General features: G+C 46.7%; 1 protein-coding gene across 4 annotated transcripts in view; it reads right to left on the reverse strand.

Annotated features, from left to right (window-relative positions):
- SH3PXD2A (SH3 and PX domains 2A) overlaps nt 1-27,745 on the reverse strand; it is a 242,671-nt gene that overhangs the window by 143,413 nt on the left and 71,513 nt on the right. For all 4 annotated transcript variants that reach the window (XM_058543934.1, XM_058543936.1, XM_058543935.1 and 1 more), the window contains exon 3: nt 11,497-11,572. In XM_058543934.1, the coding sequence (XP_058399917.1) occupies nt 11,497-11,572 (76 nt within the window). The remainder of the gene's footprint in view (nt 1-11,496; nt 11,573-27,745) is intronic.

Genomic DNA, 27,745 nt, shown 5'->3' on the forward strand with positions numbered 1-27,745 from the left:
TGATGCTCTCAACAGCCCCGGGGTATTTCACAGACGAAGATTATGGTGGAGGTGCAAAGATGCTGAGTAAGGCTGGCCCAGGGTCACACAGCTATTAAGAGGCCGAGTTGGGATTTGACTCAGTATGTCTGGTCCTAAGGCGTCCAGTGCTGAAATGCAAAGCCTACCTGCCTCCACCACAGAAAAAGCACAGAGTTTCAAGTCAGACCATGAGCACCAAATAGAAAGCCCAGGTGTGGACCCAGATCTTTGAGCCCAAGGACAGGTTCAGATCTGTCAGAACCACCACACCCTGGGGCTGGCAGAGCTGAGGAGTCACACAGCTTCCTTTGGCAATGCAACTCTGGAAATTCTCCCCGAGATCTGCCCAATTTGTTCTCACTAAGGTGAAATCCGGCCCCTTATGCTCCGGCCTGGGGGGAAACAGAAGGCAGCCCTTGTCCCTCACACCCTGCCCTGAAGGGTAGAGAGGGGCCAGAGCTGCCAGCCAACACCCACCCGCCCCACTCGCTTCCTCCTCTGCCTTCTGAAGGTGCATTCAGCTGAACAGACTCTATCTTCAGGCCGCGCCAGTCCCTTAGGCCCACTGTGGTCTGGAGGCCGGCAGCCTGGCATCTGGGGCCTCCTCAGTGGACATCGGTCCTTGGAACTGTGGAGGTGAAGGGGGAGGAGGGGTTTTCAGGGCCCAGAGCGACTGTACTGCTCGAAGCCAGGCAGCCTCTGGATGAATGGTGCATCAGTTCATATGGGCCTGGGGCGTCTCCAAGAGTCAGCTCAGTTCCTGCCAGGGAAGAGCTCTGGCGTGGGGCTCTGTCCTGGGGCCTGGGTCCAGTCAGGGTGACCTTGGAGAGCAATGGAGGGGTCAGGCCAGGGACATTGTGGAGACTTGCCACCAGTGCCCCTCACCTCCTAAGAAGGGGGGCCCTGAGCTCCCTCTCAATGGACCTCAGTGTTCTCCCTGCACCCTCCCCCCAACTCCCCACTGAAACCTGGACCCAGAAACCAGAGTGCTTACTGCCTGGAGGCTCTTGGGGCGGGAGCTGGTGGTGGGACTCTCCACCACAAAGCATCTTTCACATGCGCCAAAGGCTTCAGCTATCTCAGGGATGCGGGAGGAAGTCATTTCCTTTCACCCCCAGAGATGAGGTCCAAGGCGGGAGCTGGGGGAGGGGTGCCATGGCTGACCCCACAGAACCGTGGGCATCCTCATTCTTGACCTCCCCCTCAACCCCCGCTCCAATCCATCAGCAAGGCCTCTTGGCTGTTCCTGTAAAATACATCTCAGACCTACTTCTCTCCATGCCACTGTCCAGCCTAGGCCAAGCCACCCTCATCTCTTGCTGTGCCTCACCCACCTCCAACTGGTCTCCCCACTCCACGCTCACTCCCTTGTCCTTCCAGTCTGACACTTGTCGGCTGAGGGATCCTTTCAAAACAGAAATCCCTCAGCCTAAAACCCTTTGGAGACTTCTCACTGCACAGAGGACACATCCACACCCCTTGGCGTGGCCCATGACAACTGCACAGCCTGGCCCTGTGTGGCAGCCACCCTGAACACTCACACAGCCTCATCAACCAGGCTTCTCAGGGCGCCCCCAGAGACCCAGCACCCTCTTCCTTCTCCTGCCTCAGGTGCCCTCTTGCTGCCTCACCTCTGTCACACCTGGGCTCAGGTAACTGTCCTGTCGGTCATCTACACTTGAGTGTGAATTTACTGATGCGCCACTGCCAGGGAACACCAGAGTGTTCTCTCTCAGCGTGGAGTGACAGGATGTGACCCTTGTGAAAGGACATTTGGGCATTGGGTAAGGAAACAATTTACTTCCAGGGTTGAGGGGTCTGGTGTTGGGGGAGGTCAGGACTGTTGCAGAGACTTAAAATCTCTGGCGTCTGGTGACCATGCCAACATGGAAGGCGATCCCTAGTTGCTCTAGTGTAACTTCTGGTTAAATTTATTTTATTTATTCCTTTTTGTGCCACAGCGATTAGCAAGAGTTATACCAGAATCCCGGACTCTGGACTCCCAGTTTAGGGCACATTTTTCTGCACATTAAATTAAATGGGCTGACAGAGACCATGAAAAGATTTCTGCTTAGATCAGAGGTTTCTTGGGGAAGATACCCCAAGATACATTCCAATCAGGGCTGGGATTCAGGGTTCAGGAGGTTGATTCCCTTCTAGAATTATCTCTAGATAAGGAAGACACATAGCAAGTTGTAACAAAGTGACCTGACTCTGACCCTGGTCTTGAAATGTGGGGATGACATGGGGAAGGATTAGGAGGCCGGATCCGCATTTACTTTCAAAAGTAAAAAGGGCTGCTTGAGCAGCTGCCTCCTGCAAAGCTCGTCATTCCCAGCGAGACCTGGCAGCTCTGAAGCTGAGAGCTGCGAAGCTAGTGACCCTGCCCTGCGATCATGCCATGGGGGCCAGGGCTGCCCAGCCCCCTCCCACCGTTCAGCCAGATCAGCCATCCGGGTCATCAACTCTTCAGAAACAAGCTCCTCACTGCCTCACAAGTTACCACAAGCAAGGAGCGGGCAGCAAGAAGTGCAACCCAGGCTGAAATGCGCTGGGAAGAGCTGAATCAGCACAGGGAGGAAGGGCAGGCGGAGGGCAGAGCAGAGGAAAGCCCACATTTGTGTCCTGCAGCAAAGCCACCGGGATAGAGAGGCAGACTTAGAGCACCAGCACCTTCACTCTGCAGTTCACCCAGTGCTTTCTGTGCTGATTAATCCATCCGATAGATGAGGAAAGCGACCCTGGAGGCTGTGGGACTGAGCCAGAATCGCACAGCTTGTGCATGTGTGTGGAGCCCTCTCGTTCTTGGGCAGCTTTGCCACAGGAGACACGCGTGGGAATTTCTTGGTTCCATAACTCCTGTCTGCCCAGCTCTCCATGGCGACTCAGGCCCCCGCCCCTGGCTTCATGAGCTTCTTGCTGTTCTTCAAACACACACCCTCAGTAGCACTCAGGTCACTGCCCTTGCTGTCCCCTCAGCTTGACGCTCTGGGCCCTGATCTGCCCACGGCTGGCTCAGTTCAGGCGTCACCTCCGCAAAGAGGCCTTTCTTGACCACCCAATCTCAGTTGCCCCCAGCCAAGTTACCTGCCACATGACCTGGTTATTTTTCTTTCTGGAACTTATCACTATCGGAAATCGCTCATTTATTTGTTTGCTTTCTGACTCCCCCACTGGAACGTGAACTTCCTGAGAACAGTGACCTGGTCCACCTTGTTCTCAGCTGTATCACCAGTGCCTACAGCTGGACCCGCACAGAGTAGGCACTTAATAAACACCTGTGGCAGGAATGAACGAACGCAGCTCTTGCACGTAGCGTTCAGACCGGCTGCCGACAGCAGGCCCTGAGAACTGCCCGCCCCAGATTACAGAGGGAGAGAATGATTTTTTGGGGTGGGGGCAGTAATTAGCAAGAGAAGACCCAGCACTTCCAGAGGAGGTTACAGAGAAGCCGCTTTTAAAACAGCACATGGTGCTTCTCAGGCCTATAATCTTGTTGATCTTTTTTAAACCCTGGCATTACCAGCAGACCGTATTTTTCCTTCTCCGGCACGTAGAGGTTTGTCTTTTCCTGCCATCCCAGGTCATCAGTGTGGCTCAGAAACCTCTCAGGCCCTCTCCCTTGGGATCCGCAGTACCTGCCAGTGTCTCTGAGCTGCTGTCTCCTGCATAGCTTCCAAGGCCCTTCGCAGAGGGCTTTTCCTGGTGGAGACATGCAGAAACGCCTACAGCCCAGGGAGAGGGCCAGTCTCCCCCACGCCGGGGACCAGGTCTAGCAAAAGATATCCCTTCCCCCTGCTTCCTTCTGTGTTGGAACAAACACCGGATCTGTGGCGCAGGGCTGGGGGGGCGGGCAGAGAGAGGAAGGCCCCAGAGACTGTGCTGGCAATTCACCCAGCACCCTCCTGCACTGTGGCGCCAAACTGCCTCCTCATTGAGCGGCCGGTATGTAAACTGGTGAGCTGGTACAAAAGAACCAAGCGTGCCTGCTGTCCAAAAATACACCCCTCTAAGTTTGTAAGGTCACGAGACTGCCTGCAGGCTGGCAGCACCTACTTTGATTACGGTTATAGGTTCACTTTTCTTCCTAAGCTATCTAGTTTCTCCACAACTCATTGGCCCAGAAGTACGTACAGCTATGAGTGGGACAGACTCAGCCATTAGGATGAAGGGGCTTTCTGGAAGCTCAGAGGCCCAGTATCAGCCAGCACAGAGACACCGATGGCTTGCGAGTAGGAGGAGACGGCGCACAGTCCCTGCAGAGTGAATTCACCTCTTTCTGCTCTGCTGCCTGGCTTCTGAAGTCCCTCGGTCCCTGGCTGCAGCTGTTTGCTTTTTACATCAGCAGCTCCACACTCTACTTCACTCTGTAATGACCATTTCCTCCCAGGGAGCCTCCTTGGGCTGGCAAACCCAGGATATACAGGAAATCTACTCCAATCCCAGGATGAGCAACAGGAGATGGATTTTCCACAATAGTCTTTTAAAACAAGGCAGAAAGCTCCACGTAAACAGTAGGCTGCCCTGAGAGGCTGCTGACCCCATCACGCTTGGCTCAATGTCCTAAAGAACTTCATTTCTGCCCTAAAAGCAGGAGACCCCAGAAAGTACAAGATACACTTTTTGTGAGATAATTCTCCCTGGTTCTCTTGCATGTCTGCATGTCTTGTCAACAAGGCACTAACTGCCTTTTATTCTGGATTATCTTTTCAAAGCTTTGTATAGCAAACAGCCTTAGAAGACAGAGGCAGCGTCTTGCTCTGGAGTAAAAAATAGGTTTGCATATAGTATTGGAAGACTGAGATAGTGTCTCTCTCCAGAGCAAAAGGGGTAGATTTGCTTAGTGCCCCATTATAAGAGATGTGGGCTCCCTAAGACGTGGGTTCCTCTCCTATAATGGAACCCACTGGCACTCCTCTGGGCCTGTGGGTCACCACATGGGACTGGAGGCAACGGGAATGGATGCAAATGTGCTGATGCTCATGCTGCCTGCTGTGCCATAATGAAGTCTTTTGTCTCTGACCCAGGAGTCTCATATTTTCTGCTAGCATCCGCGTGAAACCACGGTAAGCTAACTTAACTGGCTTGTAAATAGGGCAAAATCTCCAATTTTTCACAGTTCTTCAGTGGAGTAGTTCTGCTCTTATGAGGGTCCATGCTGCTGCCCAGTCTCTGAGCTCCAGGTCTGCCGTCTTTCCAGCAAGAAGCCCAAAATCATAAAAAAGTACGTAAACCAAGGAAAGAAGAATTACTTAAAAAAAAAAAAGAGTGCTCTGCTTTGCAAAAGGACTTACGACATGCTTCTTTTAAATGAATAGCATTTAGGACACCTAAAAGATGATGTGATGTGTCCCAAAGAACTGAATTTGCACAGAAGTTTTCAGAAATATGCCTTAATATAAAACAAAGTTCACCTCTGCCTTTTTGTAGAAGTGGGAATGCCAAGAGGCCAGGCCTGTCAAACCACTGCTAGTTCTTCCTAAAGACCAGCGGCACGCTTGCTTAAGAGCACTCTCCACCTCCTTAAAATAAAAGTCAATTACTTGGGTTGATGGTCTAGTTAACTGAGTTGCGCCAATACCAGTTTCCTGGGTTTGATAACGTGCTATAGTTATGTAAGATATTACCACTGGGGGAGGCCGGGCAATGGGTATACCACTCAATGGCTATGTGATGGTGGAAAGTGATTTGACCTCTCCTTAAACTGGGAATAACCACCTATCCTGCAGTATGGAGGGGAGGAATGTAGAGTGCCTAGTATTTTTGCAACATCTTGTGAGCCTATAATTTATTCAAAATGGAAAGTTAAAAAAAATGCTATGACTTAGGAAACCAAATAGCCAATGTTGTTAGATTCATAATTAAATGAAGACAGTGCTCTGAAAGCCTCGGGGCTCTCCTGTTTGTAATCATATTGAAATAATAATAAATGGTTTAATTGCAAGAAAAAAAAATCATTTACTCAGCACCGGTGACTTCAGCCACTCAATGGCACGAGAGAGCCCTTACAGGTCACCTGAGTCCCCACGAGGTTCAGGTCACCTCCCCGCCCCACACAGTGCACTCTTGAGGCACGAGACAGTAATGGCTGGAGGGACCGCTGGCAGAAACTCCCAGGTCCCTAGCCTTCGAGGTGTGGAGGTGAGAAAGGACAGGCAAAGACAATCTAGCTGAGGCTGGGGTGGCAATGCCTCCCTGCCCAAGGAAAGGCCCAGGCCACAGTAAGAAGGATCCCAGCTCTGCCACTTAATGGCCAAGTGGTGGTGGAAAGTGATTTGACTTCTCTCTAAAATGAGGAAAATGACACTTACTCTGCAGTGAGAACTGGAGAAAAGATCTGTAGGTACCTAGTACATGGCCAAGCACATGGTGGGAGGTATCTGTATATAAGGGAGGATGCCCAATTCGTGATCAATCAACAAGTCTGAACAGAGCACCCAGGATGCGTCCAGCCCCACAACAGAAATGTGAGACAAGTGGATAAGGGCCTTGTCTCAAAGGAAGGCCACGAAGGTCAACAGCAAGAGCCGGGTGCGTCTCCCTCACTCTCACATAATGTGGGGTTTGGAGGCCCAGGCAGGCCTGGAGGGACTCCCTCCCTTCTCCCTGCCCCTCACCTCCCCCCCAGGGTATCCAGGCCCTGGACTAACTCTCTGCCCCGAGAAAACCACTTGTGTTTTCTTTCCTAGGATGCCTTGCTGGAGAACCGCCTGTCCTACATGGGGTCCATAACTTCTCCGTGCCCCTCCCATGGGCTCTGCAGCCTCACAAACACTGATGGCCTGGGTACAGTGGATCTTCTCCCCTAGGGCCCAAAAAGCAGGTTCCAGCCCTGGTGAAGACAACTGGGGGGCCCTCATTAAGGGCAGTTCCCCTACAAACCTTTAAACCGGATTTTATTGAAATGTACTGGCTCCCCCTTCTACCACCTCAATGGCCCTGCTCACAGCCTGCCCAAGCCCTAACCCCCACTTCAGTAGTACTGCAGAACATTCTTTCTGTCTCCCAGGAACCAGTGGGCATGTCTGGGGTAAGCTTCTCCTAGGATGGAGCCTCTGCCTTTAGCCACAGAAGCCCCAGGCCCTCACCACTCTTTAAACGCACAGGCTGACCCCAAACTCAGGCCACACACAACCCAGACATACCACAAGCCTGTGGCCTAGATCCTAAGATTTACGGCTCATGTGTGGGACTTTCTGCCAGGATTTGACTGGCAGATGAGCAAGCATGTAACCATGTGAGCCAGGATTCCCTCTCTTCTCTCAATTCCTCTGCCACCAGCCAGTCAAACTTCCATGAGTCCCCCAGCCATGAGCCTGTGGCCAGATGGGCCAAAGCAAAGCAGCTGGCCTAATGCTCCAAACACATCCCCAGACCCCACACCTGGGCAGCAGAAATGCACATCAGGTCCCAGCATCTCCGAAGCTAAAACTAACTCTTCTGGAGATAATGGGTGCTCTCTGCTTCCTCCCCTTGGGTTTTCCTTGTTCTGAAATTCCAGGCAAGGCAAAGGATTGGCAGAGCTGTTCCCAAGGCTGCCTGCTGACCCTCCTGGGGTTTTAAGAGTGAAGGCAGCTGGATTACTCAGCGTGTTTGAATTCTGGGAGGTTCTGCTGAGTCACTGCTGCCAGGGCTGAGCTGGGGGAATCAGGAGGTGACAGCAGCCGCCATCCCCAAAGGCAGGGAGGTAGAAACAGAGACTCAAGCTGGTGTGAGGTAATATAGTAGATCTGTGGGTAACCTGCCCAGAGCCCCCTTACCGGCTGATGCTCCCACCCCTCACTGCTGTGGGTGTTGGCTGCTAAGGGCTCACAGCTGCCCCTTCTCCAGAGGCATGCCCTCAGCCCTCGCCTTTGGGAGCACATGCCCACACCTCATGCCTCTGGGAGGAGGAGTGGCTCACAGACAACAGATGACTGATATACTGATATGGGGGGTATAAAAGTTGTCCCCTAAGAGGGGACAACTCTGTGGTGCCATCCACCCTCCATAGTTCCCTGTGAGATCAGGCTGAGGTCAGATTCAGCTGAACCACATCTCTGCCCAGCATCTTCCCCTGCCCTGTCCTGCTTCCCTTGCTGCTGTAGGATATTCACCTGAGAGCAGCTCTCAAACTTCACTTGCGTAAGAATCCTCGTCTCACTGGGGCCAGCCTCATGGCGTAGTGGTTAAGTTTGTGTGCTCCACTTTGGGGTGGTTCATGGGTTTGGATCCCGGGCATGGACCTACACACTGCTCATCAAGCCACACTGTGGTGGCATCCCATATACAAAGTAGAGGAAGACTGGCACAGATGTTAGCTCAGGGACCATCTTCCTCAAGCAAAAATAGGGAGACTGGCAACAGATGTTGGCTCAGGGCCAATCTTCTTCACCAAAAGAAAGAAAAAGAATCTTCATCTCAGGCTCTGCTTTAAGGGAACCTGACCTAAGGCAGGCAACATTCATCATTGACCTCCCCTGATACCCTCTTCTCCTGGGGGACCCCCTTCGAATCAGGGTTGTGGGGTGGGGTGGGAATCCTCATGCTCACTCAGCCCTCACTTGCTTGGTTCTGATGTGTTGGGTTGTTTTTCCTCAACGTTTTTCCCTCCTAAACAAGCTAAAGAGTGAGTAGAGTATCAAAGCGTTAAGGTAGTTTCTAGTGGGTGGTGGTGGAAAGCCAGGAACAGGGCCTGGGAGCCCCAGGATGGGATTCCAAATGGCCAGCAACATCCATTCTGAAGTCCTGGAGAGCAAGTGAGCAAAAGAGAAGCAATGGAGAGAGAACCCCACAGAGGGAAGGGGAGTGAAGCCGCAAAGCAGAGGAAAAGGAAACTTCCTTTAGGGTGGCTGGGAATGGGGGCCAGTCAACCTCATTCCTCTGGACAACATCACCCAGCATGCACAGGTCACATTTACAAGGGGGCTGGAAGGTGTCCCTCTGCTTGCCTTTTCCCAGGAGTTGGGGGTGGTGTGAGGGCAGGTTACTTTCTTTATTAATAGCTGCCATTTAATGAGTGTTTACTGTGGGTCAGGCACTGTGCAAAGCACTTTACATGAATTCTTTTAATCCTCACCACAATGCTATAAGAGGAAACTGAAGTTCAGAGAGGTCACTGGTCCTGCAGCAGCTGCTGGGTTAACCTCTCCTGGGGTAGCTGATGTGGAGGGGAGCCGTGGTCCAGAAATCAAGAGATAAGAGTTCTGGTGTTGGTTCCACTTCCTGTCTGTGTGGCCCATGCAAGTCTATTAGCCCCCCTTGGCCTCAGTTTCCTAGTCAGTAAAATGGGGACAATAACCTCACTAGAGGATCAAATGAGATTACACATGTGAGTGTGCTGTGCTAAGAGTGGGTCAGGAATTGGTGATAATAAGAGCTAACATTTATTTAGTTCCTACTAGAGGCCAGACACAGTTTTAAGCATCTGAGATGTATTAATTCATTTTGTCCTTACAACAGCCCTATACAATGGATACTATTATAATCCCTACTTGCCAGATACAAAAACTGAGGCACAGAGAAGTCAATACAATTGGTAACCGACAGAGCCAGGGTTTCCAGGGTGAAGCCAGGCAGTCTGAGTGCCAAGACATTGGACAACGGTAGCAGCAGGGCATAAGCCTTCACCCCGCCTCCAGCGCACCCCACCATCCTTTGAGGTCAGCTCCAGAGCCCCCTCTTTCAGGAGGCCTTTGCTGCCTTCCTCAGCTCACAACGAGCTGAGGTCCTTCTCCCATCAAAGCTGGAATGTCACAGTGGAAGAGGGTCACAGCCCGCCTTAACCGCTTCTCTGATTAGGGAGTAGGTCTTCTCTCTCTCATTAGCCCGAGGGTCCTTTGATGAAAGAAACAAATCCCCATCTCCCCTGAGTCACAGGCCACCCCAGCCCCCAGCCCCAGGCACTTATTCCTGGGCAAGCAGGCAGCCTTCATGGCCCAAGGCCAGGTCTACCTCTGGCACCAGGGCACCACACTGGCTTCGTGTTGGCTCTGGGACCCTTGTGTCCACAGCATCCAGCTGGGCTCCCATGCCCTTGGTGGGCAACACATCTGGACTGTACTGCAGCAATGTCTCAGGTCATTACAAACCTGCATGTTGGACATTCCAAATTCCCTCAGGACTCAGCGGAAAGCCAAGCAGTGCACGACAATCCCCAGCATTAACTCCTAGGCTGGGAACGGAGAAGCTGTCCTCTGCCTCCATGGAAGGAGCCCAGGGGTGAGATTCCCTATACCTTCACTGACTGGTTCTGATCTTGTCCAAACTCTAGGATTTAGTTCTTCCTTGCAGTTAAGTTAACTCTCTTCAACTTTAGCACAAGACTCGCAGGCCAGGTGGCAATGCATGCTCTTGTCTTGCACTGCTTTTGCAGATGGCGGTGGGTGAGGAGCACCTTTCAGAGAGGAACTACTCTCTGAGGGAGGTACCCCTAGGTACACTTTCAAGTCAGCAAGTAGGTACTAACCACAGGCTGGCGGTGTGCCAGGGACTAATGAGATGCAGACCTGCATCTTGCAAAGGACCAAATGACTGCCATCATCCTCCAGGCCGGCCCATGGCGGTCCAGGCCCAGCAGCAACTGAGGGTGAAGGCCACTGTGAAGGAAGCTCCCCTGGGAACCAGCCCAGCCCACTGGCTTGGGGAAAAGCAGGGGATCTGGAGAGCAGGAGGCAGCGTCGCTCACGTGGTTCAGATCAAAGAGCCCAGATTGGAGCAGACCTGAGTTCCCGCCTCAGCTCTGCCACTTTTATGGGCAGTTACCTAACATCTCTGAACCCCAACACCTTCATCCCTTAAGCGGAAATTATAATACACACCTCAGCACAGAGATTTATATATGATAACAAATAAAAAAGCACTTGGTAAGTTATAAATCCCTAGACCAATTTAAGACATCATAGTAACATCAGGTTAAGACACACCTGAGAAGTTTTCTTCTAAATTACACAACATAATCAAATGCCTTAAACATGTTCTAAAATGGTGCAGCGGTTAATGGCCTCTATGGCCAGACAGACCCGGGTTCAAATCCTGACTCTGCCAACTCACAGGCCACGTTATATAAGCGCTCATACCCCGGGCCGGAGGGCTCGAGGAGATCGGACAGGGAAGTGTGCCCAATTTAAGGTTCCCTGTGGTTACTACGGGAGCAGCAGGAAGAGTTTAGCCTGCAGTTCTTCATCCTTTCATAGGAGAACTTGATGTCTCCGTGCTTTTTGTAAAAAGGCAACCAAAGTCCAAAGCTTGAGAAACTCTTCCAAAGTTACATAGCCCAGGGCCAGCAGAGATGGCCCAGAATGGTGGGAGAGGCCCCTGTGAGGACAATGGCCTTCAAAATCAGGGGCTTCTGACCCCCTGGAGAGTTTTTAATATGCAGATTGCTAGGCCCACTCTGCCCAGAACTTCTGGCTTAGCAGCCGGCCTTTTCTTGGCCTAAGGAATCCCCTCACCGAGTTGCCCGCCATCCCCTCAGTGGGGCCATCCAAAGCTTACCTGGGAGGAAGGGGATGATTCTCTGCTTGGGGTCCTTTTGGCCACCTTCGATGGGAAACTTATCCAAAAGCTGCATCTGAGAAGCCAGACAGACAGAGGGACAGGGTTCAGAAGACTGGAACGGCCCTCAGCATCCCTGCCCCAACTCCACTCCACCACTCCAGGGCCCCACCGTCCTCACATGGATGAGTGACGCCTCAAATCCCTCGTTTCACAGACAATTAACAAACCACATGGGGCATAAGAGGAGGAGGCCAGAGCTCTCTGTGCTTCAAAGGGGGTGTCTAAACAATCTCAAGGAGGGTGAGGGCAAAGGGGGAGATGTGTGGAGATGCCCCCCGAGCAAGGCTGGGGTAGAGACCAGCAGGCGTTCAGGCCAGGATGCAGGTGGGGTTTCCAGAGGCTTCTTTGGACCCAGTTTCTTTCATATGTCATATGCTGGGTGAGCCCTTCAGTCAACTACCATTCCAAACCCTCTCGGGCCAGGACAGGGGAAGGCCCCACCTGATACTTCAGACAGACCACCCACCTTCCAGAACCGCTCTGTGGAAACAGACCCAGATGTTATTTTAATTGCAAAACCAAATCCAGCCCGTTGCCCCCGGTGCTAGAAGACCCCTCCTCCATCTCGTACCTTCCTACCCGAGATCGCTGCTGTTTTTCCAGGGACAGACCCACGGAAGAGTTTCCAGGGTTCTGGTGGAACAACTGTTTTTTTTTTCTTCTGCTATTCTGGGCTGAAATTCTGTATAAACTGGAAAAACACACAGGAGACAGGATGGACGAGGCCACGGCCCCTGTGCGTGTGGTTAATCTCCCTTCCAAGGCACAGGCCAGAGCTGGGGTGGAGTGGAGAGGGCAGGATCTAGTTCCGCTGCCCAGCTGTGTGGCCCTGGGCAAGGCGGGGAGGCTTTCTCAGTGGGCCCTCAGCCGCCTCATCGGTAAAATGAGGAAGATCAGTCACATGACATCTGAAGCCCATTCCTTCCTTCAAACATTGATTGAGCACCTACTTGGAGCACCGGGCACTAAGAAAATGGCAGTAAAGAAAGGAGACAAAGTTCCTGTCCTCAAGGAGTTTACATTCTAGTAGAGGAGACAAATAGTAAACAAATAAATATGCACTCAGGGGGTAAGTGCTATGAAGAAAAACGAAGTAGGACAAGGTGCTGGAGCAGAATAGGGGTTGTTACTTTACACAGAGTGGTGAGGATGGCCTCATGAATCTTCAGCAGAGACCCACAGGAGGTGAGGAAACAAGCCACACTGGTGGGGGAGAATGTTCTAGGCAGGGGAAATGAGAAGTACAAAGAGCCTGAGAAGGTGAGCGTGGCTGGAGTGGAGCGAGCGAGGGGCCAAGGAATAGGCAACGCGACCCAAGAGGCAGGCCAAACCATGGAGAGGATGGCTGTAGCTACAGGGTAGCGAATGGGCCGCAAGGTGGAAGCAGGGAGATCAGTTAGGAGCCTACTGATGGTGGCTTGGACCAAAGCGCTGGCATTGGAGTTGGTGACAAGTGGGCCCACACTAGAGTTTACGGGTGCACGCGCACGTGCGCATATTCCCTCCCACCCACCTCCTCTAACACATGATTTTAGGATTCTCTCTTGCACAATCATTATCCAGCATACACAGGCTATTTAGAGCCCACACGTGAAGGGTGGGTCATTGTCGGATTCCATTCAAAACAAGACAGAGACTGCACGATTATTAACTTTCACTTCCCTGAGTACAGATTAAAGTTTAACAAAAGCTGGCTCATGGGTTTTCAAACGCCAATGTTGTAAGTCCATCTCTCAAACATTTAATAATTGCCTGCTACATGTAAATACAGCCACTGGGCCGTAAAACTATAAACTACCACTTAGGATTTTTTTTAATTATTAAATTTTCAAATAAATCTTACGCAGAGTTGAACTGCTATTTTCTCCTTTTCCCATTTTCCTCATCCACATTCTATTTGGTAAATTTTATTTCTGTATTACATAAGAATTCATGTTCACTGAGGGGAAAAAACTAGAAATTACAGAAGCAGTGGGTGGTCAAAAAGAGAATAAGAATCACTCATAATCCCTCTCCCTGAAAAGTGACATTAATATTTTGGGATATAGATCCTTTCCAGACATTCTCCCATGCATGTAAATAAAATGAGCTCCTTCATACTCTTATACTACACAATGAACATTTCCCATGTCAGTGAATACTTCCATACAGTATTCTTTTTTTTTTTTGTGAGGAAGATCAGCCCTGAGCTAACATACATGCTAATCCTCCTCTTTTTGCTGAGGAAGACCGGCTCTCAGCTAACATCTATTGCCAATCCTCCTCCCTTTTTCCCCCAAAGCCCTCGTGATAGTTGTATGTCATAGTTGCACATCCTTCCAGCTGCTGCATGTGGGACGCAGCCCCAGCATGGCCTGAGAAGCGGTGCGTCGGTGCGCGCCCGGGATCCGAACCCGGGCCGCCAGCAGCAGAGCGCGCGCACTTAACCACTAAGCCACGGGGCCGGCCCCATATCAGCATTCTTAATTGTGACACAGAATGTCAATGTTTGGATGGACCAGAGTTTATTTACCTACTCCTCGACTGCTGGATATTCAGGTGGTTTCTGACTTCTCACTACCATGTGTAATGCTATGATGAACATCGTTGTCCATGCATCTATGCATAATTCCTTAATACTTTTTCTATTTTTGTTGAAATCTATGCATATTTATAGGTGCCTTAAATCTTCTCTGGAAGAAGATTGCGAATAAATAGATGGATAGCTAATATGTATAGGCCAGGCCTAGGGCCTCTGAGCAATGGCTCCATAGACTTTCTGAGGAAGAGTACAGAGATATCTGAGGAGACAGGCAGACCCAGCAACATGCCCCGGTGTGGAGTGATCTACCCTCATCAAATCACTTTTCTCCCAAAAGAAAGTGGCCAGCTGTGCCCAACAAGTTGTAGGACTTACCCAAGTTGGGGCTCGAAGGAGTTAGGCTACAGAAACTTCAAATATCCTGTCAGGTCTGACATACATTTGTTCTCTGACTCCTAACTTCTTTTTCAGACCTAAGATTCTGAGATTCTCACTAACAATGCATAGGGAATGCGGTGCCAAGAGGAGTGGGTAGGGGCAGGCAGGATTCACTCATTCATTCCTTTCCTCCCAAAAGATTTTCTATGCGCCTTCTACACATCAGGCCCTCCGTTAGGTGCTAGAAATAAGTTGAATCACAGTCTTTAACCAAGGAGCCCACGGTCTAGATCTAGACCAGGGCTTCACAGCCTTCAACACACATACAAAGCACCAACATGTTAAAATGCAGGTTCTGAATTCAGTAGGTCTGGGCAGGGGCCCGAGATCCTGCACTTCTACCAAGCTCACAGGTGATGCTGGTCTGTGGACCACAGTCAGGAGCAAAGCTTTAGAGCTGTGCTGTCCTATATTGCAGTCACTAGCCACATGTGGCGTTGAGCACTTGAAAGGTGGCCCATCGAAATTGAGATGTGATGTAAGTATAAAATATGCACTGGGTTTCAAAGACTTAGTAAAAAAAAATAATAATAATATGAAATATCTCTAACAATTTTTGTATTGATTGCATGTTGAAATAATAATATTTTGGATATATCAGGTTAAATAAAAATACTTCAAAAATAATTTCACCTACTTTCTATTATGTTTTTAAGTGGCTACTAGAAAATTTAAAATTACATCTGTGGTTCATACTGTATTTCTATTGGACAGGCTGTTCTACAGAAGATGCTTCTCAAAGTGTAGTTGAAGCCTGCACATACCAGAATCATCTGGGTGGTGGTGGTAGGGGGCAGTTTTGTTAAAAATTCAGTTTTCTGGGCCCCACCATGAAGTTTGTGCAGCTTTGCTCTGGTGCTAGAGACGGACAAGCAGGTTCTGGAGCGACGGGGAATGGTGAGGACGTATGAACAGGATCCTGTGGGAGCTGAGGGAGGAGGTCAGGGAAGGCGTCTTGTAGGAGGTGAAGCCAGCTCTGTCCTGGCAGAGTGATGGTCTTTTTCCCTGGGCCTTCCCTGCCAAAGAGCAGTCTGAACTCCCTCAATGGGTTCACATGTCTCCTGGAAGACAGGGCTCACCCGATAGTCCTGCTAATTTGACTTTTCCCTCAAAAGGCCTGTGGGAGGATGCTTTGCAGCTGGCCACTCTCCCACCTCCTTCTCCTGTAACCGATTTTCCTCTTCCCCCACTTCTGACTTAGTCTGGCCCCCCCGAGGCCAAGACAAGCCCATCTACTGAGAGTACTGGGTCCAAAAGTCCTCTACAGAGCCATGAGCACCCAGCTGGCCTGCCCCCCTCACCCCTAGCCCTCAGGTGCTGAGCCCAGTCACACCTGTCACCTAATCCCACCACCATGGCTGAGCCAGCAGAGATTCTGCCCTCTCCGTGATTCCAAGGCCCACCGGCCACTGGAAAAGGAAGCACCACTAACCAGCTGCCGGTGACATTTTCTCTCCCCACAGGTCACCTTTCAAAGAAAGCAAATCCCCTGGCTCTGACTCCAGAGCAAACCAAATAAAGGCAGCCCAGTTGAGTTTACTCAGTGTGGGGGGCTCGTAAAGCTGCACTGTTCAGCATCTTGGTGCATGCACAGCATGGCAGGATGGTGGACAGTGGAATAAACATCTGGGGCTATGTCTGATATACAATCCAAATGTCACTCCACCTGGGGGGTCAGGCGGGCTGTAAAATGGTTCTCTAACCTGGTGGGTGCTCAATTTTCAGGGCTGGCTTCAACAGATAAAACTCTCACTTGAGAGGCTGAGGGGGGCTGTCTCATGAAGAGGCCTGCCTGGGCCTTCCGTGAGGAGGAAGTCTTGGTGCGTGGGCAGTGAGGCAGGAAGGCTCTGCCCAGCAGAGAGTTCTGCTGCAGCCACCTTTTCTGGCCGGAAGTGGATTCTCCTGTCACTCCAGCAAGGGCCTGACCCAGGCTGGAGGAAAAGCAGGGCCCATTGCCAGGGTCCTTCTTAGAGAGAGGCGTCTTGCTAATGGAGCCCTTTGCAGCCACATCAGAACTTCACAGTGTGTGCAGGACACCAGGCTGTTTATCTAAGGGGTGGATAGTGTGAGAGATACAGGACAGCCCGGCTCCAAGAGCTGGCCCCAGACAGAGAAAGCTGATTCGGCAGCTCTTCTTGGGCAGGGATCCACAGCAATAAACACTGGGGAGAGAGAAGGGTGGGCCCCAAGCCCAGCTGGGGCACATCTGTAACCCAAGAGGCTGACTCCTCGCCCTTCCGAGAGGGTGGAGTTCCCAGCTTTGGGGCCCCAATCCTTGCAACCATTTCCAGCTCAAGAACAAAGGGAACATTACTATAAGAGGCTGGTGGGTTCCCTGACCCAGAAAGTTCCCTTTTGAAGAGGCTAGGCCACCCAATCTCTCTGGGGACCATGAGAGATCAAGGGAAACCTCAGCATTGGTTTGTCCATTCTACTGACTGAGGGCTTACCAGTCCCTGTGCTGGTAGATGCTGGGGACACAGCAGGGAGACTCACAGAGACAGAGGGACAATAGCGATACGTGTGGGCTTTTCTTAAAGTTCCCATTCTTTGCGGCCTGAAGTGTACTTCCCCGTTCCCTTCCTTCTTTGTTGGCCGTATCAAGCGACATCTACTCCAGGAAGCCTTCTCGGACCTTCCCAGCCTAAGGTCACACCACCTTTCTTTGAATCCCGACAGCATTCCTGGTTTGTATTCCCTGTTGCAGTCCTTCACACAGACTTCTGTGATTGTTTTGTATAAGTTCATCTCATTGCCCAAGAAGAGGAACCCCTCCCCTTAAATGGTCTTGGTATCCTTGCAGAAAATCAGTTCATGATAAATGTATGGGTTTATTCCCGGACTCTCAAGTCTATTCCTTTGATCTATATGTCTATCCTTATGTATGTCTCTCACCATCTTAATTACTGTAGCTTTGTATTAAGTTGTTTTCTTTTTAAATAGACTTTATTTTTTAGAGCAGTTTTAGGTTCACAGCAAAACTGAGTAAAAAGTACAGAGAGTTCTCATATACCCCCTGACCTCACACACTCCTGGTCTCCCCCACCTTCAAAATCCCAGACCAGAGTGACACATTTGTTACAACTGATGAACCTACACTGACACATAACTATCATCCAAAGTCCATGGTTTACATTAAGGTTCATTCTTGGTGTTGTATATTCTATGGGTCTGGACAAAAGTATTATGACATGTATCCACCATGACAGTATCATAGAGAATAGTTTCACTGTCCTAAAAATCCTCTGTGCTTCACCCATTTGTCCCCTTTCCCATAACCCCTGGCAACCACTGATATTTTATTGTCTCCATAGTTTTGCCTTTTCTAGAATATCATATAGTGGAATCATAAAGTCTGTAGCCTTTTCAGATTGGCTTCTTTTACTTCTTTAACAACACGCATTTAAGGTTCCTTCATGTCTCTCCATGGCTTGATAGCTTATTTCTTTTTAGTGCTGATTAATGTTCCATTATCTGGATGTACTACAGTTTATCTATACATCGACTGAAGGACATCTTGGTTGCTTCCAAGTTTGGGCAATTATGAATAAAGCTGCTATAAACATCCATGTGCAGGTTTTGGTGTGGACATAAGATTTCAGTTCATTTGATTAAATACCAAAGAGGGTGATTGCTGGCCAAATAGTATGATAAGAGTATGTTTAGTTTCATAAAAAAAACTGCCAAACTGTCTTCCAAAGTGGCTGTACCATTTTGCATTCCCACCAGCAATAAATGAGAGTTCTTGCTGCTCCACATCCTCGCCAGCATTTAGCCTCATCAGTGTTTTGGAATTTTACCATTCTAATACAGGTAGGTGGTGGTATCTCATTGTTTTAATTTGAAATTCTCTAATGACATATGATGTTGAGCACATTTTCATATGCTTATTTCCCATCTATATATCTTCTTTGGTGAGGTGCCTGTTAAGATCTTTGCCTATTTATTAATCAGGTTGTTCATTTCTTATTGTTGAGTTTTAAGAGTTCTTTGTATATTTTGCATAACAGTCATTTATCAGATATGTCTTTTGCAAATATTTTCTCCCAGTCTGTGGCTTGTCTTGTCATTCTCTTGATATATTAAGTTGTGAAATGAGGAAGTGTGAGTCCTCCAACTTTGTTTTTCTTTTTCAGGATTGTTTTGGCTATATGGAATCCCTTGAATTTCCATACGAATTTTGGGATCTGCTTGTCAATTTCTGCAAAGACGACAGCTGAGATTTGATAGAAATGCATAGAATCTGTAGATGAATTTGTGGAATACTGCCATCTTAACAATATCAAGTCTTCCAATCCATGAACATGGGATATCTTTCCATTTATTAAGTAATTTTTTTTTTTGGTGAGGAAGATTGGCCCTGAACTAACATCTGCTGCCAATCTTCCTCCTTTCACTTGAGGAAGAGCGGCCCTGAGCTAACATCTTGCACCCATCTCCCTCTATTTTGTATGTGGGATGCCGTCATAGCATGGCTTGATGAGTGGTGTAGGTCTGTGCCAGGGATCCAAACCTACGAACCCAGGTTGCCAAAGCGGAGCATGCGAACTTAACAATTGTGTCACTGGGCCAGCCTCCATTTTTGTTTTAAAGTCTATTTTGTCTAATATTAGTATAACCACTTCAGCTCTCTTATTTTCTAGTATAACATTTTAATTCCTTTAATGATTTTTTCACTATGTTTTTGAGTTCTTTCTTTTTTTTTATTTTTATTTTTTGTAAGGAAGATCGGCCTTGAGTTAACATCTGCCAATCCTCCTCTTTTTGCTGAGGAAGACTGGCCCTGGGTTAACATCCATGCCCATCTTCCTCCACTTTGTATGGGACACCACCACAGCATGGCTTGACAAGTGGTGCGTCGGTGAGCACCTGGGACCGGGATCTGAACCGGTGAACCCCGGGCTGCCGCAGTGGAGCACGCGCACTTAACCGCTTAAGCCACGCGGCCGGCCCCATCTTTTCTTTTTTTTTTCTCCCCTTGGGAATTAATTTTAATCCAAGACAGCTCACTAAATGCAAATTTGCATTAATTATTGGTAATTGTTCTTTTCTGATACAGGGGCCTATATTCAGTTTTTTTTGTTGTTTTTTTGTTTTTTGTTTTTTAAATTTTTTAAAAAATTTTAATTAATTTTTTTATGGCAGTAACATTGGTTTGTAACATTGTATAAATTTCAGGCATACATCATTATACTTCTATTTCCGCATTGATTACATCATGTTCACCACCCAAATACTAATTACAATCCATCACCATATACATGTGCCTAATCATCCCTTTTGCCCTCCTCCCTCCCCGCCTCCCCTCTGGTTTGAGTTATTTCTTAATATCTGTTCTAGGGCTTATAGTATACATCTTATCAGAATCTACTTTAGATTTATACTAACTTAATTCCAGTGAGATATAGAAACATTACTCCTATATTGCTATTTTCTCTTCCTCTTTTTTGTACTATTATTGGTATACATATTATATTAATATATGTTACAAACCCAATAATTGTTATAATTACTACAGTAGCCCTAGACTGGGAGCTGTGGGGGAGAGGGAGCCCTGTGTTCTGAGCTGCACAGGCCAAGAGTAGAGATTGTTAAGTCGAGACAGGGGGAGGAGGGGTGCAGGTGGCTCAAATGCCACAGACTCTTGCCATTATTACTGAAATTTAGTAGATTTTCTTAAATATATATTTCTCCATTTGCTATATGTATGTATGCCTTTGGAACAATTTCCAGAGACTTAAAAAAAATAATTTTCACCATTTATGGTTGTTTCACTAGGGAGAAGAGCTCATCATGCAGCCATTCCAGAAGTGCTCCCCTTTCATGCTTTCTTTCTGTTCCCCCACCCCAAAGTTCCCAGCCCAGTGGGGCAGGGATCATCATACCCTTGGTGTTTAGTGGTTTTCAAAATGGTGGCACAACTCTGAGATTTCACATGAAGATATAAAAACAATAGATTTGGGAGGGACTGGACAGTACCTCTAAAACAATTAACAAATCCTTTTTTGGGGAGGGGTTCAGCAGAATTCTCTATTCAAATGAAACCTAATATCAAACTTCAATATATAATTTTTTGGGTATCGATATCCTATTATTCCAGAATAATTTGTTGAAAAGACTATCCTTTTCCCACTGAATTATATTAAGTTCTTTGTCAAAAATCAATTAACTGTGTATGTGGGGGTCTATTATTTCTGGACTCTCTATGGTGTTCCATTGATAGATATATATATATATCCTGACACCAACACCATCCTTTCTTGATTACCGTAGGTTTTTAGTTAAGTCTTGAAATCAAACTTTTTATTCTTTTTCAGAATTGTTTTGGTCATTCTAGATCCTTTGCATTTCCAAACACATTTTAGAATAAATTGGTTAACTTCTACAAAATAAAAGCCCCCTGGAATTTTTTTTATTGGGATTGCATTGACTATAGATCAATTTAGGGAGAATAGTTATCTTAACAATATTGAGACTTCCAATCCATGAACATGGTAAATCTTTCCATTTATTTAGATCTTTCAATTTATTCAGCAACGTATTGTGGTTTTCAATGTAGAGGTCTTGCACATCTTTCATTAAATTCGTTCCTAAGTGTTTTATGTATTTTGATACTATTATTAATGGTGTTCTAAAATTTCATTTTCCAATTGCTTGCTGCTAGTATACAGAAATACAATTGATTTTTGTATATTAACCTTGTATCCTGCAACTTTGTTAAAATTACTTATTAATTCTAGTAGTTATTTTTGTCTTTTGCAGATTCCTTAGCATTTTCTACGTAGACAATCATGTCAGGAAAAAAAAAAAGAAAAGAAAAAGGACAGTTTGACATCTTCCTTTTCCCAATTTGGATGCCTTTTCTTTTCTTTCTCCCCTTATTTCAGTGACTAGAATGTCCAGTAGAATGTGAATAAAAGAGGTAAAACAGAACGTTTTTGCCTTATTCCAGTCTTAAGAGGAAAGCATTCAGTCTTTCACCATGGAGAATGATGATAGTGGTAGATTTTTGCAGATGCTCAGGTTGAGGAAGTTTCCTTTGGTTTCTAGTTTACTGATTTACTACTATTATTATTATTATTGTTATAAATGAGTGCTAAATTTCATCATATGCTTTTACCAAATCTACCAATTTTTTTCTCCTTTATTCTGTTAATGTGGTGAACTACACTGATCGGTTTTGAAATGTTGAACCAAATTGCATTTTTTAGGTAAACGCTACTTGGTTATGATGTATTATCCTTAATATATACCGCTGGACTTGATTTGCTTATATTTTTGTGAGGAATTTTGCATCTATGTCCATGATAGATATTATTCTGATATTTTCTTTTCTTATAATGTCCTCATCAGGTTTCGATAGTAGGATTACGCAGGTTTCATACAGTAAGTTGGAAAATGTTCCTTCCTCCCAAGAGTTTGTATGTAAGAAAGGTATCATTTCATCCTTGAATGTTGGCTAGAATTCATCAGTGAAACTATCTGGGTTTAAAGCTTTCTTTGCAGGAAGTATTTGATTATGAATTCAATTTCTTTAATAGATATAAAGACACTTAATATTTTTCTTTTTCTTCTTGAGTCAGCTTTGAAAAGTTGATTTTTTCAAGGAATTTGTCCATTTCATCTAACTGATTGAACTTATTGACAGAAAAGTGTTACTAACATTCCCTTATTATTGTTTTACCTGAAGTAATATCATCCCTTTTGATTCTAATGCGGGTAATTTGTGTTTTCTCTCTTTGATTATTCTTAGTAAGAGCTTATCAATTTTATTAATCTTTTTGAACAGCAAATTTTTGTTTCTATTTTCTGCTTTTTATTTTATTTCTATTCTCATATTTATGATTTCTTTCCTTCTACTTATTTTGGCTTAGTTTTGTTTCTTAAAGTAAAAATTTAGATTATTGATTTTAAACATTCTTTTTAAATTTAGGCATATAAAGTTATAAATTTCTCTCTAAACAGAGATTTAGCAGTGATCCACAAATTTTTATATGCTGTGTTTTCATTAAGTTCAAAGTATTTCAAAATTTCCTTTTTGATTTCTTCTTTGGACTCACAGACCCAAGAAACTCAACCAACTCCAAACACAAGAAATATAAAGAAAGCTATACCAATTCACATCATAAGCAGATTACTCAAAATCACTAATAAAGAGAAAAATCTTAAAAGTGGCCATAGAAAAAAGACATATTACAGTCAGAGGAACAAAGATAATGATGACAGCAGATTTTTTGTTGGAAAAAATGTGAACAAGAAGACAGGGGAAATGCTTGTGACACTTGTGGGGCCCTGAAGAACCTTTACCTTGACCACAGCCATGATTCTGCTTCACATTCAGGAAGCTCAGTTAGGAACCAAGTCCAGCCAGGTCCTCCACATCCACACTACATAGATCTATTCATAAATGAGCTGGTAACCAAATCATGTATCATCCAAATTGGGAAATGTGCGAGTGAAAGGGATTGCTAGTAAGAATTATGTCAGGATAACAGGTGTAAAACAGGACTTCCAGGGCTGTACTGGTTAATGGGGTCATGTGGTTGTCCTAACTATGAGTTCCCAACACCCAGCACAGGTCCTGGTATACAACAGGTGCTCAATAAATGTTTGATGGTAAAAATAACATTTATTGAGAATTTTGTGTTAGGCACTGTGCTAAGAATTTTTACGTGGCTTATCTCATTTAATATTCATATCAACTCTTTGAGGTAGAGACTATTATTACTCTATTTTCCAGAGAAAGAAACCAACAAACTCAGAGATTAAATAACTTGCCTAAACTAGCAAGGTGTGGAACTGGCTCCAGACCCCGGTCTCTTGACTACCACAGTCTAAACGAGTAAATTCAATGAAAGAAAGAAAGAATTCAGAAATTCCATCATTAGGGGTATGTTTCTATTAACTAATTAATTAATTCTATTAGCTAATTTTTCACTCAAGTTGGAAAAAATGGCACATCATTAGAAGATCTATTAAGGTAATTTAATTTACCACATTATCAAATAAAGGATAAAAACTATATGATGATTCCCATATATGTAGATGAAGTATTTGATAAAACTCAATATCCATTCATGATTTTCTTTTTAATTTAGCAAACAAGAACTAGGAGTAAACTTTCTTAATCTGAAAATGTGTATCTACCCAAAACAATCTTCAGTGGACAAACGAAACAAAGACCCTGCCTACTGTCACTACTTCCATCCGTTATTGAACTAATAATCCTTGTCAAGGTATCAACACGAGAAAAAGAAAGGAGAGGCATAAAGACTAAGAAGAAAAAAATTAACATGTCAGTATTCACAACCAACATGAAGTCATACACAAAATCAGAGAGAACCCTCAAGAGATGCGCACCTTTGGACCTTGAAGGATTCTCACACCTTGATTAAAAAGAAATTACCGGGGCCGGCCCCGTGGCTTAGAGGTTGGGTGCACGCGCTCCGCTGCTGGCAGCCCAGGTTCGGATCCCGGGAGCACACCGACGCACCGCTTCTCCGGCCACGCTGAGGCCGCATCCCACGTACAGCAACTGGAAGGATGTGCAGCTGCGACATACAACTATCTACTGGGGCTTTGGGGGGAATGAATGAATGAATGAATGAATGAATGAATAAATAAATAAATAAATAGAAAAAAGAAATTACCCCTCGAAGGTATAAGACACTAGACCTTAAAAGAGAAAATAAGATGAAAAAGTTCTGGAGAAGGATAGTGGCGATGGTTGCACAACAATGTGAATGTACTTAATGGCAATGAACTGTATACTTACAAAAGGTTAAAATGGTAAATTTTATGTTATGTATATTTTACCACAATAGAAAAATGGTAAGTTTTATGTAATGTATATTTTACCATAATAAAATAGAGAGAGAGAGAATAAGATGCTAAAGCATGCTATAGCATGAAGAACCAGCAGGGCAGAGACATGGACTGGGAGGGGTCATTAAAATTCTCTCCTTGTCACTCCAGGAGTAGTCACGCAAAGAACACTAAGCAGAGCGCTCAAGTCTGGAGCCTGGGCTCCCAACCACATCGGCTGACTGAGTGACCCTTTGCAAAGCCCTTATGCTCGTCTACGCAATGGCAGAAGATGACGCAACTCACAGGGAAGATATAAGAACCTAGAGAAGATGCTCTGGTGGGCATATTCTATAAACAGAAAAGGGCAGCACAGCCACGAGGCAGCATGGCAGTTGCTCAGAAAGTTCCCAGGATAGGATAAGGCCAGGTTGAGGGTGGATAGACAGAAGGATACAGGCTCGCTTGTCAAAACCACTACAGCCTTCAGGGAATAGACTTGACACCCCATGTATCCCTGAAGTAGCAGCCAGGCAGAGAGACAGGAGGCAGAGAGGACCCATCCGCCCTGGCAAGGAGCTGCCTGCAGCAGATGCATTTGGTTGCTGGAACATGGGCCTATGCCGTGCTGAAGCTAAGGCACAGAGTGCTGGAACACAACCCAACTTCGAGAGGAAGCCTATCCCAGGTTCCAAAGTCCTTAACAAGCCAAAGAAGTTTTCCTTGACCATTTTCTGGAAACCATGCAAGCCTTCACTCCTTGAAATCCCTTCCCAATCAAGCCCTGACATTCCATGTGCTGCATGAGTGGGATTTGGCACGCGTGTATGTAAGTCATGTCCATGATGTGATTGGGAGCTGAGAGACCCACATGGGCACAAGGGATTTCTTTACCTAGTAGCCTTAGGTGTCAACCTGCTGAGAGGCATAAAAAGCCACGCAATGAGAGTTCAGGAAAGGACGAGACCACTGTGGCTGGGTGAGCAAAGCAGGCTTCTCAGAGAAGGACCCAGTTGAGGTAGGCCTCGTATAAAGGATAGCTGGAGAAAAGGGGACCACGCTCCAGAGGAAGGAATGGAGAACACAAAGGCTTGGCAGTGGGAGTGTCAGGATTGCTAGAGGAAGCAGTCAGACTGGAGTGAATTGGTTTGTTCATGAATTCCATGAAATGCTGCCATGTGTCAGAGAAAGTGGTGGGATCCAGGGTAGAGGCCCCTGATAATTTATTCTAGTGATTTGGGGATCACCACATGGTTGGCACCAGCGCAGGATAAGGACAGAGGACTGATGTGCCACTCCTCAGGGGGAGCTAGGGCATCCTAAAGCATCATTGGAAATGTGACAAGATGGAGAAAGTCATTTCCAGAAGTCATCCTGAGGATGGTACCGCATGTGGACGGATTCTCTGGAGTCGGGGATGGCAGGCAAGACGCCCCAGATGCCTGCTCGAGTAGTAACACTCACTCACTCAACTGCTGTCCACAGCGGCTTGTCTGTGGTGACAGGCTGGTCCTTTTTTGCTCTGAGTCTGAGATGAACAACTCAGGCCAATAGAGGAGGCTGTGGGTGCCACCAGGTCCTTCTCCCCTCTCCCTGCCACCTTCCCATACATGCTGAAGACATTCCAAACACATATTTAAAGACCACTGGTTTGAAGAGAATGCCAAACTGTTAGCCTCTCCAGGGAGGCCCCCCACCTCAATTTGGCCGTGCCTATCCCAAGGTCACCCCTCCAGCGAGGTACGGCTTGGCATCCTGTGCACTAATGCAGTCGGGAGCACATACTCTCGAGCGAAGGTTCCTTGACTGAGTCTGACTCTGCAAACTCTGTGCTAAGACACTCCTGCTCTCCAAGAGCTGAGATCTGAAGACTGAGGAGACCCAGGGTTGGGGTGGGTAGCACTTTCAGAAGTGCCGAAGCCTCTGCACCCACGTGACCAACCACGCACACGCAAGTGACTAGCAGGAGCTGTGCACTTCAAAAAAATCAGGGAATTAATTGATCCTCCCCTGCCTGCCTCTCTGGGCTGTTATGAGAGCCAAAGAGGATTAGAATATTGAGCAATTATTGAGGCAAAAATTGAGCAATTACTATGTGTCACTCACAAGGTAGATGTGATTAGCCCTGTGTTTTATAGATGAGGAGACAGGTGCGCACAGAAGTTAGGTAACTTGCTCAACAACACACAGCAAGGTAGTGACTGAGGCAAGAGTGGAGTCCAGGTCACTGGGCTTCTCAAAGCTATGCATTTCCCCCTTGGAGGCACAACAGCACAGACAGGGCCTCCCAAATGTACGCACAAGCCCCTGTGCCTACACGGGATTGATACCACCACTACTAGGATTTACCTAATGTTTTTCTTTGAACCACTTTCTGGAAAAACTTGAATACTTATTTTAGTTGTATATTACTTTCCTATTACTGCTGTAACAAATTACCACAACTTGGTGGCTTAAAACAATACAAAATTATTTTCTTAGAGTTCTGGAGGTCAGAAGTCCAAAACAAGTCTTAAGGAGCTAAAATTAAGGTGTAGGCAGAGCAATTTCCTTCCTGAGGCTCTAGGGGAGAATCTGTTTCCTTGAGTTTTTCAGCTTCTAGAGGCCACCTGTAGTCCTTGGCTTGTGGCCCCTTCCTCCATCTCCAAAGACATTACTCCAGTCTCTCCTTCTGTTGTCATATCTCTTTCTCTGACTCGCCTGCCTCCCTTATAAGGACCCTTGTGATTACATTGGGCCCACCTGGATAATCCAGACTAATCTCCCCTTTCAAGATCCTTAACCACATCTGCAAGGTCTCTTTCACCATATAACATCCACAGGTTCCGGGGATTAGGATGTGGATATTTTTGGCAGGACCGTTATTCAGACTATCATAAGCCACATGTAAAGCAATAATATCTATGAAATCATAAATGTATTGATGCGTGTGTGTGTGTGTGTGTATTCCAGCTGTATTAGCTTAGGGCTACCATAACAAACTACCACAGACTGAGTGGCTTAAACAATAGAAACTTATTGCCTCAGTTATGGAGGCTAGCAGTCTGAGACTAAGGTGTTGGCAAGGTTGGTTCCTTCTGAGGGCTGTGATGGAGGATCTGTCCCATGCCTCTCCCCTAGTTTCTGACAGTTTGCTGGCAATCCTTGATGTCAGATGACTTGTAGAACCATCACCCCGTTCTCTGCCTTCATTTTCACATGGTGTTCTCCCTGTGTGCATGTCTGTGTCCAACTTTCCCCTTCTTATAAGGACACCAGTCATTGGATTAGGGGCCCACCCTACCCCAGTATGACCTCATCTTAACTAATTACATGTGCAACAACCATATTTCCAAATAAGGTCACATTCTAGGTACTGGGGTGAGGACTTCAACACATGAATTTTAGAGCACGGGTAAGACTTCAACCCCTAACATCAACACA

Source organism: Diceros bicornis, chromosome 6 (genome assembly GCF_020826845.1).
Source record: "Diceros bicornis minor isolate mBicDic1 chromosome 6, mDicBic1.mat.cur, whole genome shotgun sequence".
In the NCBI taxonomy this organism is placed as follows: domain Eukaryota; kingdom Metazoa; phylum Chordata; class Mammalia; order Perissodactyla; family Rhinocerotidae; genus Diceros; species Diceros bicornis.